This window comes from Sparus aurata, chromosome 4 (genome assembly GCF_900880675.1).
Source record: "Sparus aurata chromosome 4, fSpaAur1.1, whole genome shotgun sequence".
Lineage (NCBI taxonomy): Eukaryota > Metazoa > Chordata > Actinopteri > Spariformes > Sparidae > Sparus > Sparus aurata.
In genome coordinates, this window is record NC_044190.1 from 6,345,379 (window position 1) to 6,366,472 (window position 21,094).

At 42.5% G+C, this 21,094-nt stretch overlaps 1 protein-coding gene across 18 annotated transcripts in view; it reads right to left on the minus strand.

Annotated features, from left to right (window-relative positions):
- The window catches only part of neo1a (neogenin 1a), a 171,556-nt gene that overhangs the window by 90,982 nt on the left and 59,480 nt on the right, over positions 1–21,094 (minus strand). For all 18 annotated transcript variants that reach the window (XM_030414312.1, XM_030414310.1, XM_030414316.1 and 15 more), the window contains exon 2: positions 20,666–20,989. In XM_030414312.1, coding sequence (XP_030270172.1) covers positions 20,666–20,989 — 324 coding nt within the window. The remainder of the gene's footprint in view (positions 1–20,665; positions 20,990–21,094) is intronic.

The following is a 21,094-nucleotide window of genomic DNA, read 5'->3' on the forward strand; positions in this document are numbered from 1 at the left end:
GAGTCACCTTCAGACGGGGCTTCTTATTTTATCTACTGGGCTGTAAAAATGCCTCTGGGGTGCAGGAGATGACGGAAAGAGCATAACCTGACCTTGTATCCAGTCAGAGAGAACAGCAAAAACCTCACAGGACAGCTGGTGTCCAAGAGTGACGCAGCAGCCTGTTGTTAAATGTCCAGTATGACAACTTGAAGACAATGATGGGAGGAGATCATTTCACTGGTGGAAACAAAGATGCAAACAGAAGCCTATTGGAACAGTAGTCTTGTATTAAAGTCATTGATCCTCAGCCAACAAACACCTTTCAGTATGTTAACTCTGCAGGGCTTAATATCTCTGATAGCTCTCAGCCAAGGGAGGGATATTTTTAACTGCTCAACCACTCTGGGTGCAGGCCAGATGTTGTGCGAAGAACACCCTTCTAAACATTTATGACTATCAGCGGATGGGCCGCGGGGCGCAGCTGCTGTTACAGCTGAGGCGAGGAGAAGTCACCTCTGCCTGATTACTACATTTCTCTCTTTACAGGAGTGATTTCTTGCTTTGTTTTTATGACCACGCTTAGGAAGATAGGCAGCATATCGTGCACTTCAGAGCACAATCACTGCGGAAGGTCTGCTCTAAACAAATGTAAGTCAAGTTGTTTGTTCCAGTGCTCAAGTCCTTTTCTACTTCCATAAATAGGAGATAAAATCACACACCATTAACTGTGTCTAGATGGGAAGTGACACATCAGGATGAGGCACAGTTGGCACCCTGACAGCTCCTGATTGCCTGATGTGGGAACAGACATGAGGAGAGACGACAAGGAGACTCATGGATGGAGATGGAAGGAGACGGACACATGACAGGGCCGGGTCAGTTGCCATGGGAACATCGACCAGAAGGAGATCAATATGTCCTTTTCTGAAAATGTTGCTTCAATTTCATGCCTTTACTGGGAAATTACTTCATATACTGTATATATTGCTACATCACCCATCCAGATCATGTTTGGTAGCAACATGTATGACAGCATTTTCACTAGGTTTGAGTCAAGTCAAAGTCATATTCCATTATGGGTTACTAACATTGTGTGGATCTTTAATTTTGTTAGTTTGTGTGATGTGTTTTTTGCAAACTCATTTTGGTTTAATGCTGTGGTTAGCTCTAGAAACCACCCTGTTGAAGCTAACAGTTACAATAGCAACGTAGCCAAAATCAAAATATTTCTTTGGGGAAATTGGCCATTTGATGTCCGGATGCGAGTAATAAATCAGAGCATCATTATGTGTCCAACAGTCCTGCTCACTGATTTGGATAATTACCACGTTATTAACAGGACAGAAGAACAGCTGACATGTCACAGTACATATCGCGCGACGATAACTTTTATTTACTAGAACACTTTAATCACGTATGTGTCTGCTGTAATAAGCAATACCATGAAACCTGGAATATAAATTGGGTGTGTTTCTGTACAGTCCTTTGTCTTCACGCAGACAAAAACTGTCAATAGTCGTTACGAACCATCCAGCCAGAAACTGCCACCACGCGGCAGGGGTCATTTGTCAGCCTTTGTGGTGTCACTGTGCACGTCCTTGAAGATAAGAAATAAATAAATAAATAAATAAATAAATCAACCTGATAATTGTTTTACCACTCTCATGGAGTGTTCGTACTACGTTTCTTTGAACTGAGGAAGCTGCGGCATGTGACAGTATCTCCATACTGGACTCTAAGACTAATAGTTCTGCATGACCCTCAGTTTGTGAGTCGGCATGTAACCATTTAATCTCTCCTTCCTGGGTGTCACATGTCTGCTTCCCATGTGCGTTTCACCTGTTCACAGTTAGACCTCCAGCCAAGCAAACGCCCCAGCGTCTAGGGGAAAGAGAGCCCTTTTTCATTATCGGTAATTGAGTTGTAGCTGAAACAATACTGATTGCATTAGAGCCCTTAATCACGTTAAGGTGTCTTATTTTATCACTGGGAATTTAGCTCATTCATGGCCCATTTTGAGGCTAACCTTCTGCAGAGGTCGTTGCCATGAGAGACCGTGGCTGCTCCCATTACCCGAGCACAGATAAATGTGTTGGCACTTCCACCGTACATCCCTTTGCTCTTTATGTTTCACCTCCCCCCTTTCCCTCGCTTCCTTATCAGAGAGAAGAGGGGAGGCGGAGGTGAGAGGAGGAGGCAGAGAGAAGCTCAGCAGAGTGGCCCCCGATGTCAGAGGACTATATGAAGGAGACGTCAATCAAATCCAACACAGACAGGTGCCACAAAGAGCAGTGATCACTGGCCCGTCCTCACATCTTTCGTCAAGTGCTTGTTTCCTTAAGGCCCCGTGAAACGCCCCCCCTCCACTGGAATGAAGGGCCCCTCCACTCTCCACTAGCTCAACAGCCATCCAGATAAAGAAGCCAAACACACCCCTGCCCTGCTGTTGATGGACACAAAGATACGAGCTGAAAGGATAACCTCACCATATGCACCTCTCTCTGCTTCATTTTCCCACTCACTCCCTCCCTCCCTCCCTTTCTACACCACCATCCACCTCTCCTTCCAATTTTTCAGCCTCTTCCCTGCAACTGTGCTGTCTCCTTCACATTACTCACTGAGACGCATTCATTCAGTCTCCACCCGCTCCCATCACCCCTCCCCTTTCCTCTCCATCTTCCCTCCACACATTTCAGTGGGAGCTCTATTGTTTGCGAGAGAGGGGGCATGCTGCTACTGGTTCTTATCTGGGGATGTTGGCGGCACATCTGTAGATGCTATCAGTGACTCTGTTGCTCTGTTTATGCTCCAGCCCAGCAAAAGCAGCTAGCCAGGGAAAAGAGATAGATGGAGGATGGGGCCAAAAGAAAATAAGAGCATCTTTCTCAGCAGAACTGATGGAGTCTGGGACAGAGAGGGGAGAACACGGACAGATTTCCTAGGGTTTGGAAATACAGCCATCTTAGTCCTCTACGTAAAGGTGGTGGTAGAGAAGATTTAAATATTCACCACCCCATCTCTAAATTTACCTGCTTTGCAAAATTAAAACATCTTTTCTTGGATGTCAACTTTATGTCCATGTCAATCTGGATTTAGAGCTCATGAAAGCTCCATTTCAGCATTTACTTTAGCTACAAATGATACAATGGTTGCATGAAACAATAAGAAACAATGCGTCGCCTTTTTGTACGTCTTTAGAAAAGCTTTAGATCATGCTCATTAGAACGGCTCAATGTTCACAGCAAACCACATTCTATGAACAGTACAATTATTAAGTGTATAACTTATTTTACAAAAAGGCTGACTATTAGTTATCATCATGGCCCAATGATGCAAGGGCACATCGTTTCTCACAGAACTCTCTTCTTTTTGCATTGATCAATAGGAGCTAAATGCAAATGTGCCAAACGTTTCATAAAAGCACTGAGCGGACTTGTTCTACAGCATAATTCAGCACTTATCTTTAAAACTGCGCACGGGTGTTTGCTTCAAATTATACCCCAATGAAGCTAAGGTGGCGCCGAAGAAGAGAGGTGTGCTTCAAGAGGATGGTTACAGTGGTACATATAGTCACCATATGAAGAGGCAACTCATTGTGAAATATCTGCAGTTGCTGTTTTGGAAATATCAGCCTGGGTTTTGCTGTATTGTTCATAATGAAATGCGGCACAGACAGAAAGAGGCAGCTCAAGCAGTCACGCGTGCCGTTCACAGCATCAGCTTGTCTCCTGATATGTCTCTCAAAGTGTAGATTATAGAGGCTGCTAACAATCCATCATGAGATGGATGGGCTTCTCTCAGACCCACTAATCTCAAATAGGGACCACGCCTGTATTGAGTATGTATACATGTGTATGAGTATGGCACTGGCAGCTTGGGTGCAGCAGATGTTTCTGAAACACAGATGCAGCACAGGGTGATGATGTCACTCAACATGGCGAGGGGCATTCATCATCGTTTACCTCGTCGAGGGGTGTGATGGTGTGGCAAATTAACGTCAGTTAGCAGTCCTCCATTGCTCCCGCCCACCACACAAACACAGCCGTAATATTGGATTCCAGATTAAAAATACCTCATTATGTTTTTGTGCAAATAATATGGCTTTAATGCAGGATCGACATAATGCTGACAGGTTAAGGTTTAATGATGAAACTGGAAAACAGACTTGGACAGCTGAGTGACTGTTAGAGTTTGATCATCCCGGAGGAGATGAAAGTGGAGAGCTGAAATTAAAAGTGAAAAAGTAGCAGAAAAAAAAACAGAAAGGTTGAAAAGCGGTATTTCTTTCTGGCACTATAAGTTGGATCATTATAAATCTATGTTTAAGGCGATGAAATTCAGTGAAAATATCTGAAAACTTGTGCCTGTTAAGATCTAAAAGATCAGAATCAGGTAAACATCTTTCTGAGGTGGTCCAGTGAGCCCCAACAACAGACCAAGCAGAGGGATCTGACATAATGAGATGACCGATCTGTCCATGCAAACATAAAACACAACAGTTTCAAAGTTCATTAGTCTTGTCTGGTGAGATGCAGATGCCATGTATAATACAGACTGAACAAACACAGACATCAAACACTGTGGAAACATACCGTACATACTGAGCAGGCACCAGAAGGGCAAGATTTATATTTGAGTGAGGATCACACAGAGTGCAGCATTTAAACCCTCAGTGGCAAACGACACATATGGATCCAAACAGTGTTTATTTATCTTAGCTAATTAAATTGGCAAATATTATCTGGATATATTTACTGAAGTGCAGCAGTGTCTCTTCTCCAGATAGCAAGAGGAAAGCAAAGCGGAGGTGTTGAAATAATCATATCTGGGACAGTGAAGACAACAAAGTCTCAATGAAGGCAATCTAATCAATCACTCAACCTGAATGGAAAAGGATGCAATGGATCTCTTAAACGCCTGGACGGTCTGACAGTGGCATTAGCAATGACTCCAGTCCATCTGCAGTTCATTGTCTTCTCATAGAGCAGATGCTATGCTGGGAGCCTCTGGACCTCAACCTCTGATGAGTCTTAATTGTTTATATTTGAGCATTTATGGGCCTGAGATAATAACGTGTGTGAGTGTTTGTGTAATCCATATTTCACTGAGGCATATTTCTTTCCTTTTTAGCACAGGATTGCACAACTCCCCCTGCTTCCAGAAAGACTTGATATGTATACCCTCAACATCATGACAACTGCTTTGATGCAACAGCCAGATCCAGGCTGGCTTTATGCTCCCTGGCTGTAGATGTAACAGACCAGAGTGTTAAATTGCAGCAGTAAGATTCAGGGAAGCTGTAAGGTGAGGTAGAGGAAGGATAAAACCAAAAGTGTGTGCAGTGTGTAGGATAGAAGTGCTGTTTAGCCTCTTAGGACTGTGTGTGTGTGTGTGTGTGTGTGTGTGTGTGTGTGTGTGTGTGTGTGTGTGTGTGTGTGTGTGTGTGTGTGTGTGTGAATAAACAGTAGGGGAGATGCTTATCACTGACCTTGGAGCAAGTTATTCTACAGCTTGGATGAATTCTTTTTGGTTTCTCTCGTGTTTCAGAGGATTTCTCAGGCTTCAACTTTTTCCTGCTGTAATTTGTCTTGTACACAAATGACTGTCAGACTTATCATGAAGTCAGTTATGTTCTGGTCTTAGTGGATGAGTCACAGCCCAGGAGCAGGGGAATTATTCAGTAGGTGTGAAAAGTCTCTCTTGCAACCAGAGTGGAAGCTTCCGCCGAAGACACTGAGGTCATTGGCAACTGTATTTCTTTCTGGGAGTAAGTGGGTTTCAGCAACCTGGGGGTGAGCTTATGCTCTACAACTCAAAGGGGAACTCCACCAAGTTAAAGTGTGTTCACAGGTTTTGAGGAGTACTGCTGTACATGTAAACAAGGTTGTATTGAGTCTGTTGTGGCATCGGAAAATCTGATAAATTGCCTCAAGTTGGTTTGGGCTCAGGAGCACAAGTTTGAAAGGAAAGAATTCTGACGGCCTCAATGAAGTGTCAGTGGTAAATAATAATAATAATACTTTATTTTTGGATAGGGACAGTGCACATTAATGAACACTGAAAACATCTCTGTTGTATTGTGGGTAATGTAGGTGCCATGTTTTGACAATGAAAAATAATGAATGGAAATATGAAAAATATTTTTTGCAAGGGAGTGCTTTCTGATCTTAGTATATGGAAATTGTGACTATGCATTCTTTACAGTTGAATCTGTCAAAGACCAAAGAGATCTTCACTGACTTTTGAAAAAGACCTACTCCTCTTGCTCCTACCATCATTACTACAGAGTCTGTGACTGCATTCCAGCAGTACAAATACTTGGGAACCATTTCTAGATTATAAACACAGATTTTATAAATGCAAACCAGAACCATAAAGTGTCAATGCCAGAAGTGTTTTACAATTCTCTCATTGAATCAGTTCTTGCAACTGCTATAATCTGTTGGTTTTGACTTGACTTCACCCACTGGTTCATAAACTACCATTTTGAAACCAAGAGTTTGATATTTTGGCCATGAGCAACTTGTTTTTTGTCAGAAGTGACAATATTTGGACCAGAGGATGGAGCTGGGGAGGATTATCCTGATTGGATCTGACTGAGAACCAGAGGAACATTTCATGGTTGCAACTAGTCAATCACAAGATAACCACTACCAAAAGCATAAAATGACAGGGTTCTCCCCAGATGGTGGAACAGCGGCGCTGCGCCGCTCTACCGCTCGGTCAGCGCCGCTATACTCCGCGCGTGACAGTGTCGAGCGTCCGTCCGTCCGCCGTCCCCCGGTTGACGGCTAGGAGCTCCCGGCTGACGGCGATGAGCGTCCGTCCGTCCCCCGGCTGACGGAGTTGATGACCGGCTGTCCGTACGTCCGTGTCTCCCCCCCGGACTGACGTTGACAAGCGGTTGCCCCCCCCCCGGACTGACGTTGACGAGCGGTCGCCCCCCCCCCGGACAGACGGTGCGCCGCTATATACAATAATTAACTAAATGAACATCATGCTATATTGAAAAAGACTTGAAACTAGAGATTGAGAGCATAAACTCTTTTAGCAGCGGATGACGGTGACAATGACAGATGTTGGCATTAACCCGCGTACTTGTGTCTATTTGTGTATATGCTGTCTGTACTGTATGTTTGTACTGAACTGACTGCTGATTTCATTCATGATTTTATTTGCGAACATTGACTGCTGCCTATAAGCCGAGCCAAGAGCTTCCCTCTATGATACAGCAGGATGCAGTAACTGGTACAAAAGGCAATTCCATAATACCACACATCAACAATAACAGCAGGGAGCCTCTACTCCAACGCTGCACGCCTTGATATTTTTTCAATCATCAATCAACCCCCATCAGACTCAACTCAGTGAATCAAATGGCATCACCACGCCCTGAAATCATGCGTTAGCGTGCACGTAAATACACACACAGCTCCGAATTTGATGCCTGCACAGCTTGTGCCGACCAATCCAGAAGTGTGAAGGCACTGCATAGTGTGGACATGAGAAGTCTGAACACCCTCCCCAGGGCTCTGACTGTACACTCAGAGTTCAGGACAGCTCAGTAAGAGGAGGATCCACGCACTCACACCCACACACACACAAACACACACACTTTGATAGGTTCTTTGCATTCCCTGCACAGATGAATCACTCATTGAAAGGGGGTATCACTTTCATGCTTTCCATCTTCCTTGTTTATCACACTCTCGCCTTTCTCCCACTTCGCTCTTGCTCAACCAAGTCTTGCCTGCATCACACATGTCATGCCCCTGCACATTAAGACTGAGTGTGTCTTCAAGCAGGCCTGTACAAGCTCCAGCAGCTCCCCAAACAGTCTTTATTCAAGATTAGAAACACGTACGGTGCCCCATTCATTCTCAGCTTTTATTTTCACCCCTGTTGCTCTGAAGAACCCACAGACAATACTTGGCGAGTAGCACCCATCCATCCTGCACCCTCCAAACCCCCGTTTCCGCCTCATCTGAGCTCTGAGCGACACTGAGTGAGGAATGCATTCTGTCTTTGCTTAAATGCAACAAAATAAATGCAAATGAAGTTTTCATTAAGAACTGTCAGCAAAATGAAGATGTTCCCAGGATAAAACCTTTTTGTTTGTGAAGAAAGAATATCAATGAATCTAGTATAATTAAGGGAAATGGGGAACTGGTTCTTCTTCCCTTTTTCCCACCAGCCCAAAAAGCATGTTGGACACATTTAAATCCAGTCAACCGGAAGACAGAGTTTGGCATGTGAATTGAGTGGAAGTGGAGCGAAATGCTTTTCTCGGTGTCTCCCCTCACACCTTGAGTGTGCCCCTTTCAGTTACAGCCCTGTCTCTTCTCTGCCATCACAATACCATCAACGCTTACAGAAACCTGCTCAGATGCAAGAAAAAGAATAAAAAAAAGTAAATCCATAAATAACGTTGGTCTCTGACCATAAGAAACCAAGATGCTCACCAACTGAGCACTTCACACTTTGGTTTCTTCAGTATTCACTCCATCTGTGCCCAAGGCGCAGAATATGCAATGAAACACTCACTGTTGCACCATATTTCTGCCTCCTCAGCACAAGCAGAGATGAGTAAAATATGCATTTCAAACATGTTTTATTTACATCTAAAGTAGCAAAATCATATTCCACGTTTCAAAGGAAATCCTGTAAAGAAAATATGAAATGCTTGTCATCATCTAGTGACAGGGACAACAGAAAGACTTCAGGACACAAGAGGCTCATGGACACATCGATATTGGAATAAGCTTTTCTGAAGCTGTTCTCTATGCATCAAGATACATGGCCTTGAAAAGCAAAACTCAAGACGAGCTAGACCGTAACAATCTGGGATAAAAACTTTCAGTCCCACTTTTTCTGCCCAACCCGCATGTCTGATGAATACTGAGGTGCTTTTAAAAATATTTCCCTGAGGCATGGGGAGCCATCAAAATAAAAAAAAACTGAGTCAACTCTCTTTCAGGGTTCAAACGCTCTATGAAGCCCAATTTAACTTTGAAACATGGGGACGTTTTAATATGAAAACCTAAAAACTGCCTCGTGCATGCTCGCTGGGACGAGCAGCAGCAGATGAAAGGCCGGTGTGTGGAGCACACTGGTCCCTAACTGCTGCCTTATCACTATCTGTAAAACCGCAAGCAAGAAGGCATGGACAGTGAATGTCAATGAGGGAGAGGAGGACAAACAAAATGCTCTCAAGTGCATTCTCACCTCTTTTTCATGCAGATTGAGAGAAACTGCGAGCGTGATGGACTGTCCACTGTAGAAACCTTTCAGGCCCTTGAATGAGGCGCTGCCCAGGTGGTGAATCCCCGGCACAAAGGAGCTATTTTTTGACTAAAGTGTGAACTTTGCCATGCACACCACCCTGAGAGGCCTACATAAGGAGTACATACATCACATATCCTCAGGGTAGGACTGAGTAATACACATTGCCTTTTGGAGACTTTCCACATCGAAAAGTTCTCAGGAGTATTTTACTCTTCCAAGCTACCACCAAATTTCTCACTATAAATTGGCTGAATTTAACACGGAACCCAGAAAATTGTGCATTTTTTTTACCATTTTCTTGAAAAAAATCTAGATTAAAAAAACCTAACAAAAAATAAAGATAACAGACAATTCCCCTCCCTGAGTAAAAAACAAACGAAGGACACAGTGCAGCCACACAGAGTATTTATCTTCTGCTGTAACGTATTATCTCATGGGTCTAACATGGTGCTAGGAAGTGTATGGTCACCTCTCTCACTGCTGACCTGATGCAGTTGCTGCTTGCAGTGGCAGGGAGGGAGAAACCACTGAAAGCAACCATTTAGGTTAGATTGTTCCCTGTTGTTTGGTGCAACGTGAGTGCTCTGCGCTCAGTGCTTTATCTGCTGAATCCCCCTTTGCACTGTGACTTTGGGGATAGAGGCTAGCATGCCTGATAATGTGACCTGGATCAGTTTTAATAAGACTCAACAACTACAAGAGAACACAACCAAAAGTGACACAACTAGACTGCAGAACTGAGCCTCTTTTTCTGTTTTAAGATTTTATTGTCAGTCGAGAACGGTACACTGCTTACACACAAACAAGAAATTTATACGAGTCAAAAGTTCAGAGTTAAACCAAATCGGTTTAAACCAAGTCGTGTTTGGTAAGATCTGGCTGCTACGGTGAAAGTACTCCCCTCCCGATCAGTGGTTCTGTTTAATGCAGAGCTACTCTTGTAGTGAGCATTAGATTATAGTTCCTGACAAAACACAAGAACACAACCATCATTACCATGCAAGCGTGTTCCATACTGTGAATAAGTAGAGTCCAGAAGCATTACGGGCTGCAGATGATGCACATGTGCCATTTTGTAATTTTGACCCGTTACATTCAACGCCACACTGGTTTAATGCAAATCATGTATTCCACCTGACTGGTGTAAAGGTTAACTGTTGCACTATTTAACATGACAAACACCACATTAAAAAAAAAAAAAAAAAAAAAAAATTCAGTCTCAGGAGGCTTTGACATATTTTTAAAGTAAATCCCACATACAAGCTGTAGTTGTTCAGGGAAATTCAAAATTTTATGAGATCCTAAAATGATGCTACTCACGTACAAGTGTATACTTTAGAGCAGATGGTAGCAAGGCATCTATAAAAACAGAACACTCAAGCTGATTAACATGTCATGCTAGCGGCCCCATTCTCACTGCAATGTTTTTATCCTTCGGGTCCAAAATGAAAATGAGCGCATTTAAAAGAAATCTCTGAGGTTGTGTACGCCCTGAGCAGTGAGAAAACATCAGGGGTGTGCGGATGCCTCACAAACACTGGGAGATGCACTATGTACAGAAGTTCAAGTAGTGGGGGGGTGGGGGGGGTCTGAGTGCAGGATGGGGAGCAGTGGGCTCGAAAACACAGATGAGTTAAGCGAATTGGGAAAGTCATTATGCACAAAGAGTTTATCTTCATCTGCTGACTCCAGCAGTCAATTATCACTCTCATTAGAACACAGTAATTGCACCAGCCAAAGCACAGTGCTGAAACAGGCTGAAAATGGTTTTGTACAATTGGACAGTGCACTTTAATTTGAATTTCTAAATGTAGCTTCATTGTAGTGAAGAAAATATCCCCAGGTATTTGGAGTTATTCCAAACACACTGAGCAGCGGCACACAATCTGGCATAGAGACAAAGAACACCCTGTGAAGACATGTTTGTGCTTCATATAACACAGTTACAGAATTCATTATCGAGGAACGGACTACTTCCTGTCTGTATCCACTAAACAGGTATTCTAATAAGTTATATGCAGGTATGGGTACAGATTTACATAAGCATTCATATGGTGAGCAAATAAAGAAATCCTATAAGTTACAACACATGTTCTACCTTGGTGAATCTCCAGTGTAATAAACACATTGCAGAGATCATTTAAAGGAGATCTAAACAAAAAAAACCCTTGTCAGTCAAACGCAAACCTCCAGGGATGAAAAATCAAGCCTACCTACAGATGCCAAAAACAGCAGTTCCTTAAATGGCCACTTGAGTCCAAAAGTGAGTCCATTACACCCTCAAATGCCCATGAATTGATCTATAGAGCCAACTTCCCCGTCCTTTTTAGAGGGGAAATGTTTTTACAACTCGCTTTTTGACTCATTTAATAGATATCTACACAGCTTTCATTGCAAATTGATTAAAACTCAGTGTATTTCAGAACGGCTGCATTGATGAAAACTAAGCTTTAAAGTTATGCTAAATTAATTGTGTGGGCGCTTTGAGTGACAGCTAGCCAATAGCAGTCTAGCTAGCTGTCAGTAACCAGGCTTCCTTCAGCCTGCATCAGTTCCACCCACGCTACACCTCTTTGGAAGATTGGCAAAGTCAGGCACTGCCAAGATGGCAGCTACCACACTAGGACTAACAAAGGGAGATGGCAAGTCGACGACAGCCATGTTTTATCCAGCTCGGATTCAACTGCATCAAGTACTTGTAGTAAAATGAAGGATTTGTGGAAACTGCAACAATTTCATATTTCTATATAGACTGGTATCAATAATCAAACATGAGTTGGAACCTTGTTTCAATATCCAATATCAGGGGCATGTGTGCACAACTTTTAATCTATAGTCAGAATAAAAGTCATGTTGAAAGACCATGTGTCACAAACACTAGATGGATTCTAGAAACACACAAAGACAATTAAACGCTTGGGTGTACATTCCCACGCACACACAAACACACACCAGGCACTGAGGTGTCTGGAGAGTAGAGATAGGGCTGTCTCCATCAGCTCCTACACCCACCCAGAGGACCTAATCAGTCAGTGAATACACGTAAAATGCAGGCTGTCATCTACCTCCAGCCCAACAGACCCCCTGCCGACACTTTTCTCCCGCCGCCGTCCTCCTGAGAGAAAAAGAGATGGATCTTTCTCTGCAGCTCCATCTGCAACCAACATTTCTCACATCATATTTTCTCAGCCGTTGCTCTGGTGAGTCCTGTTTTTCTGTCTCCCTTACAGCCTCATCTTCGAGCTGGTTGCAGCAGCTCAAATACAAGTCTTTCTTTTATGAAATAGCATTTTTAGTTATTTTCCTTTTCCATTCCTTGTGCTCTGAGGAAAGCTGAATGTTTTTATTTTTCAGCTCAACATATGATTAATGCACCACAGTAGAAGAGCAGCCCCCTTTCTTTTATCTGCAGCCTCACAGCTTCCATTCCTCCTCACATGTGCCAGGGACGGATGGAAATCAGGGTAATGGAAGAGCACTGTGACCCTGACCCCGCTTCCAGGTCAGAACCATTCGTCATGGCAACTACCCTGGCATTCAGCAGCAAAGCAACACATAATTGGTCATAAGGGGGAAGCGCCTGCACCTGGCCATGTGCATACCGACATGGGCTTGGTTTAAGGCAATGCCTGCGCGATGGTGCATACTGTAAATCTAAACAACACTGTTTACTTTTCGACATGGTGAATAGTAAATGGACGTGCATTTATGTAGCACTTTTCAGTCCTCTGACTGCTGAAGGCACGTTACAGCACTTGTAACATTCACCCGGCCTGTATGCCACGAGCAATCTGGGGTTCAGCATCTTGCTCAAGGATACAAACTGTGAGCTGAGGAATCAGATCAGCAACCTTACGATTACTGGATGACGAGCTCTATGTCCGTATTCACATTCACCTCTATCTATCTTGGCATACTGGGGTAATTTCTTTTTTTTATTTTATTTTAGAAAACAGTGACAAATGCCAAGTTGATCAATTCCTAAAGCCCAAGAGGACATCCTCAAATGTCTTGTGTCGTCCTCGATCCTAAGATATTCTGCTTACTATCATAGAGGAGCGAAGACACCAGAAAATATTCACATTACAGAAGCTGGAGGCTGATCATTTGACTCGTTGGCTTTAAAAGAAAAATCAAAACTGACTAATTAAGTGTTTAAATAGTTTGCAATTAATTTAAAAGTTGGCGACTACTCAATGAATCTATCTATGTTTGCAGCTCTATTATAGAAGTCACTGTGTCACAATTGGGCCTAAAAGCTTGTTACTGAGTTAAACAAAATAAATATTTATTCATGGTTGTTTCTGTTGTGCAGTGCAGTGGTTTGTTCGCAGGTGATAAGTGCGACCCGTTATCCTCGTTGAGCCATAATGACTGAATTCTGCAGTGAGACAGTGGATCAGACCAGTAACGTCTGCTCATGAAAACATCTTGACAACATAAACATGAGCACGGACAGGAGACACATGTACTGTGTGACAGGCATTACAAATATAATACAGTGGCATTCTCTTCACATTATTCCTACGCCGTACCTGTGTATCTTTAAAACATATCTATTCAGTCCAAACTAAATCAAATGAGCAGTTTTTTAGAAGAGGTTTGTATTTTAGTTTTGGGAAGTGTAAAATGTGGACTTACTCTTAAAGGACAGGTAATAAAAAGGACAGAAAAAGATTTGTTTGTCCTTTTTGAATTTCACCATTTTGTTGCGGACACAGAATTACATGCACACACTCACAAACAAAAGATTACATTTTCTAAGAGATGAACAATGACATGGTTGATGCATTTCTTTCTGGGGGTTCCTTGGAGAATGAGGGAGATATTTTCTGTTGTTTCTGAGATTTATTACTGTTTGTTTGGCATTTGGGCACTTTATGACTTGGATTCAGCCACTGTGGAACTGCAGAATGGGTGAGCGCAAGAGTGAGCGTGAGTGCCAGTGGGTGTGTGAGAAGTAGAGGGGTGGAGGGCCGAAAGGATAATAAAGTGAAAATGGAGGGCCGAGAGAGGCAGTAATAGACGGTAAAAAGAAAGGACAGGGGGTTGATTAAGTGAGAGAGAGAATATAGAAAGAAAGACAGCAAAAGTAGCAGTGTGGTGTGAAAAGATACACTGAACAAGAAAGATGAATGCATGCAGGTCAGTGAGTGGTTAGACATCATCTGATTGTAGCTGGAACCAGATCAGCCTTTGAGATAAGAGCTGTTTTGTTTGCCTCGTCTGTGTGTGTGTGTGTGTGTGTGTGTGTGTGTGTGTGTGTGTGTGTGTGTGTGTGTGTGTGTGCGCGCGCGTGTTAATCAGGGTCAGTTTAGTACACTGACACAAGGTGACATAGACTATGTGTGCAAGAGAAAACCTGTTCTTTCAGATGTCGGGGTTCGGGGAGGTCTGGGCTCACTGGTTTTACACCCCAATAACCTCAAGATTATTGTCTTTGGTTCCTAATTGTGCGTGGGAAAGCACATTTCACATAATACTGAATCCTCCAGAGAGTGACATTTAGTTCTTGGTTTGTGAATTTTGTGATATAAGCAGGATTACAGTAAAGGTTTTTTCGGTGAGGCGTTTTGCTGCCGCTTTCTTAAATGTCTGGATTTTATATTCTCATGTTCTGCTGTTAGAAATAATGTTATTTTGTTCTTGTAAAAGGTTTTCAGGTTAATCTAACTATCATGGTTCTTCAGTTCTGTTGTTGTAAAAAAAAAGATTTCTTGTTAATATGAAGTGTTAAAAATCGGCTAACTGCAGGAAGCTGACAGTAACAAAGCATAAAGTCGTACAAAAGTGATTGTTCCTAATCACTTATAAGCCACCTGAAGTGTGTGACTGTGTTTGTATCTCCAGAGACTCTGCCCTCTGCTTTATTACTTTTTTTTATCAATGTGCTCGGGACGTTTTCTGGCACCGGCCACTTGGCAGTGTGTGTGCAGCCCTCAGCCTATAACAGTGAAGGTGTGAGAGCTGGACCAGTTGCCAGGTTGTAAGTTATTGATATCGTTAGGAGGCCGGGGAGGGAGGGCCTACCTCGACTCTTGCATTTACAAACCACAACCAACAAATCCTACTTGTTTTTTGCCTTTGGCTTCATGGAAACCTTCTGATTCCAAATCCTCAACTTTAATTGGCGAATGAAAGAATCCTGAGACTGAGATTTCTGGCCAACTGTCTGAGCGGGAGACTGGAGCTTTTGTTCTACACTCCATGCTCTGTTACTTTGAGCCGACAGGTGTAGTCATTTCTATATATCTTAATGCAGAAATGTTGCATACCATATTTTCAATTTGATACAAGACAATTCAAAAGCACCACAAACTACAGCACCTCTTGACACTTCCCCAAAGAAACTGGTTATGATGAGTTGAATCTATTCAAGTCCACAATGATATATCTTAAATTTAACAAGCAAAACCAAGCAGCCAGTCAGAATTTATGTAAGATTTTGTCATTGCACAGAAGAGCGATGCTCCCCTCATCAGTCTCCCTAACAGGACTGAAGAGTGACTGCTTGTGCTTCAACTAACTCATTGTTTTCTAATCATTTAGAAGTTGCTGCATTCTGATAATATCCAATTAAACACTTACACTGTAAATGATAACAGTATAGGGCATATTACATTACATATGCATTAAAGTTTAGGCTGTCTTGCAGAATTTACATTTCCTTTATCTGAGTCACTGGAAGAAGAATCCAATTAGTGAGGCAGAATGTGAAGTCATGCATAAAGTAGCATTTTCAGAAAATCAGGCTAACCATGGCAGCCTCAGTGCCTGTGGACCAATAGGCTGTTTTATCCCAGTTGGACGTCTTTATCCACGATGTGGTTGACGTCCCTTTCATGTTGCCAAACATAGCTGACGTTTGAGTATTTGCAATATGTAAAGATGCCAGATGAATTAATCTACTGTATGTTCTACAAAGTGTCACAGACAATCACACAACAGGCGATCCATGCAACAGTGACGCAATGATCCCTTTTCACATTTTCAGGCTGTCATGTCCTTGGGGGATGCAACCCCCCTCCCCCAAAAAACAGATTAAAATACATCAAAAAAGGGATTAAAGAATCTGCCGACACCCCTAAATCCTTCAAAGGGCGTCCGACTCTATCAAAGGATGAGCATGCTTAAATATGAGGCGACACACACATGACACATGAGGAGCGCGGGTGTGGAGTTTATAATTATTACTACTGTGTGGAGGGAGAAATTAGATTTCAGTGAAACACGATATCAAAGCAAAGTGATAAGTGGCTTTGGTTATCTTTATATTGAACAGCAGCCTATAGGTGAGAGAGGCAGAGGGAGGAAAACAGACATACTCTGAAACAAAAAGCTGATTTATTTGAATAGAGAGTTGTCTCATCTACATGTGGAGGGGTCTGACAGGAAACACAACAAAGAGACTGATAGATAGTGGCAGAGAAGGAGAAAGGGGACAAATGAGTTCTCCATTTTCTCATTTGGGGGTTTCCCTGTTAAGCGGTGGTGAGGTGGGGCTCACCTCAAGCAATTCTTCAGGAGTTCAAAGCGTGTTGGTGGGAGGAGGGACGGCTGTGTGGGGGCACGGCAGACAGTTAAGATGGGATTTCTCATTACTCGCGTCTCGCTCCGTGTCCTGGCTATCACTGCTGTATACCGCTCGCTCGCTCTCTGCCCTATAATTTTTCTCCCCCTCCTTTTTTCCTTACAGAGACTCAAACTGAATACATAAGATTGGGCCCAGTGGGCCACACTCCCCCTCCTTTTCTTCTTAGTCTGCTTGTGTTTCAACAGTGTCTGACTGTGCACACGGGCTAAAACACACAGAGGCAGAATGTATGACAAAGCAAGACCAAAGAAGAAGCACAAGGCAGAGAGAGACGACACCATGTGCACATGAATCAGACTTCAAAAGCTCCACAATGTAGATAATAATTCAAGTCCACAACCAGAACACCTTATTTTAATAATGGCTTAAAGCATAGAGTATTTTTTTAAAACGTATTAATCAGAAATTAAGGCTATGTAAAAAAAAAAAAATTATAATAGTAAACTCAAGAGTTATTTGTTTAATCTATATAATGACAGACAACAATAAATGTAAATCCCAGTTTTCCAGACTCCAGGCTCATGTCTTTTTACTTTCTTTTAGATTTGCTGATTCAAGCTTCTTCAACGTGAGGATTTGCAACTTTTATTTGTCATGTATGACAGAACATGAAGAGTCTTTGGGTTTTGGACTGTTGGTTGGTCAAAGAAGCCAATTTAAAGATGATGTCACTTTGGGCTGTGGGAAATTGTAAACAACATGTTTCACACATTTTTGACATTTAGAGACAAAATTTGTAATCTGGAAAATAATCGGCAGATTCAGGGGTAATGAAAATAATCATAAGCTGCACCTCTACAACGGTCCAGAGCAAAGACATTAAATGTGTTACAGTGTTTAGTCAAGTACACATTACAGTCTCACATTTGAGAACCATCAGATTTTTGGCATTTGTTCTTCAAAAATGACTAGAAAGATTCATCTACTATCACAATAGTTCCAGTGTGCCCTGTGTAAAACTTTTCAAGACAACTAGAGTGAGCCGGAGCCTGGAGAGGCAAAGAAGTGATGATGATCACGAGTGAAGTGGAGGAGTTTCCTCGAGAAGAATGAGCCACACGTCTCTACGCAATCAATCCCAGATATTACCCCGGTATTTGTCAGATATGCTCTCTGCCACCCAGCCACCCGTGACTCATTCCGTCATTACATCAGAGAGGTCACGCCCACTCCGCCCCCGCCTGCACCGCCGTTCCTGGGTCTGATGGCGGCCTAATGGCCTGCTCTCTCTACACTGCAATTAACCTTTTTATTGGCCACCTGCCAGCCAGCTGGAGATACATCAGTGGTTGTGCATGTGTGTGTGTGTGTGTGTGTGTGTGTGTGTGTGTGTGTGTGTGTGTGTGTGTGTGTGTGTGTGAGGAGAACCATAAACGCAAAAGCTTAATGTGTTCAACACTTGTGTGTGTGTGTGTGTGTGTGTAAGCATTAGCACAATGGTTGAAGCTTTTACATCTATGAATTTCAATGTGAAAAGTGTGTCAGTGTGTGTCAGTGTGTGTGTCTGTGCCTATAATAGCTAAGAGATTTCACCTGCTCCCCTCTTCAAGTAGAAATTGATTGGATCCAACAGCACATCATGGTTGACCCAGTCAGATCCCACTGGCTGTGAAGCCGTCTGATAGCACAACTCTTATTGGCAGAGCAAGTGAAACAAGTCCCCTCTGCATTAGATATCGATGCAACTTTAATGACACGTATCGATGAAGCGCCAGGATGGATTGAAGATACGTGCATACTGTATATGCAGGAGTAGTGCAGGGTAGTTCTGTGAGAATGATAATTCTGATCAAATGATAAAATACTATAAAGATATGTTGTGGTTCAGAACTCACACCAGTTACTGAACTCCCTGTATTCAACCATGTGCTTCTGCTTGAGGTGGTGAAATAAGTTTGTTGTATTGTTAACTTTTGTGGTTACGGTCTTCTTGCACTTGTTACAATTTACTGTGGTTTATTGCATATCTGATCTTTTGTAACCAAACCACTTCCACATTAGAGAAGTCGCTCCCCTTATTGGAACCGACTCCTCCACCCTGGAACCCGAAGCAATGACACTTTCGTTTTCAGGCATGCTTGTTTTCTTCTGTGTGTGAAGGGTGTGACTTGCCATTATCACAATATGAATTGTTTTTTATCATATTAGAAAATAAACCTGTGTTATTGAAAAACATATGGTATACACTAGACTTCTATTTTTGTGTAAGGTCAGGAGCGTTGCCATGGTAACCATGGGGTCTGCCATCACTAAAGATAATTTATGGGAAGGCTGAAAATAGGAAAAAAACAAATGCAACAAAAGCTGCAACAATAAATCAACTAATACATGAATCGCCAGCTATTTTGATGATCGATTAATTAGTCTGAGTAATAATGCTATAACAAACTAATTATTTTTGTGTTGTGGACATAACTAAGTTTCTGAATATATAATCTTGGGCTTTGAGAAACATTGATCAAGCTTTTTTCACCATTTTCTGACATTTTCTAGAGCAAACAACTGATCAGTGACACCAGAAAAAGAGTGACATATCAATTGACAGTGAAAGTCATCATTACGTGCAGCTCTTTATTATTCAAAAATTAGAACAGGCATATATTTACCTCTCTGTTGCTGCTGGATCAGCAATACGTGAGGCAGCTGAGTAAACAAGTAATTATTACATCTCCAGGGTCTTTGCAACGGTTAAACTTTACCTGAAACTCTAAACACCTCATTAGGTCTGTAAATGCTAGACAGAAGGCATAACAAGTCTAGTCATCTCTCACAGTTTAATCAAAGCCTGTCCACTGGTGTATCACAGATAAATAAATTCAAATATTATTTGGTCTTTCTGTTCTGAAGCACCGTGTACCTACTGTATGCTTCCAAGTTCTGAGAGATCACGTCTCCCGTGCAGTTATAGACAACTGAACTCTTTGAGGGAAGAAGCGAAAGAATCTTCTCAATCTATGTGATGGTAATGTGCTGGCTCATTAACTTGTAATTCAAAAGCTATGAAAAGAAACAGAATCACAGTCAGACAGTTTCTTCACACAGGCACTCAGTATCAGAGAGGCTTATACTGTACTATCCCATTGTCAACAAGAGGCCTCTCTGGAGCGTCTTAAAACCTGGCAGAGCACCGCTGAGCAGAAGAAAGCACACAGTAAATGCATTTTGTGACTCCTCCAGCTGCAAATTGAATTTCGGGGCACGACTTGACTCAAAACACCTAATAATCCCACGTCACTTGATGTTCCCCAACCGAACAAGGTCACATTGTAGGACTAGTGATGAAAAAAGAAAAAAAAAAAAGGCCCTTTTACAAGCATTTATCGAGTAGGGCGAAGCATTCAGGCTCTGGCGAGGTGCAGGAATTTACAGAAGCAGAAGTACAAATGGTTCAAGCTATTCAAGGACAAAACACAATCAGCACGGGAAAGCAACTACAGAACCTTTTCACACCTGTTGTGCGGTTGCACATTTGCAGTGGAGCCAAGGAGAAACAACCATTTCAAGGAAAGAAATCTTTTGTAAAAACAGTAAATTTTCTTTCATTCAATCATTTCTGAATAACTGGAAACACGGCGAGGATGAGAAGATGCAACAAGGATTGACAGAGAGGCGCTTCACAGTTGTATGTATGTGTATATATATATATATATATATATATATATATATATATATATATATATATATATATATATATATATATATATATATATACGCGTGTATGCGTGTGTTTTGGACAGAGATGATAAGACAATACAAGGGAAAAATCAATCAGTAAACTAGATTGATAGATCTGGCAGCACTTACCTGCTACAGACAGACGGGCCGTGCGGCTTGAAATGGATCCCAAGTTGTCTATAGTGGCGACGCACTGATAGGTCCCCTCGTCGGGCTTATTGTGCTTCGAGTGGACCACGTGGTTGAAAAACAGCGAGCCATCGGGAAGTATGTTTCGTCTCTCGTCTGAAACCAGGCTCATGAAGGTGCCGTCTTTCTTCCACTCGATGCGTGCCGTCGTAGCTGCGTCGCTGTGGGCCGAACAGTTGAGCAGTGCCGAGTTCCCCCGGATGGCCAGTGTGTCCTGTGGCTCCACTGTGAACCAGAAGGGGCTGAAGGGCTGCGCTGCTGAACCTGGAGGGGTAAGGGAAGACAATAGAACAGAGACATTAGTTGGATGTGCTACACAGACTATATGTCATGTTTTAGAACAGGAGCACTCAGTTAGAAAAGCAGTAA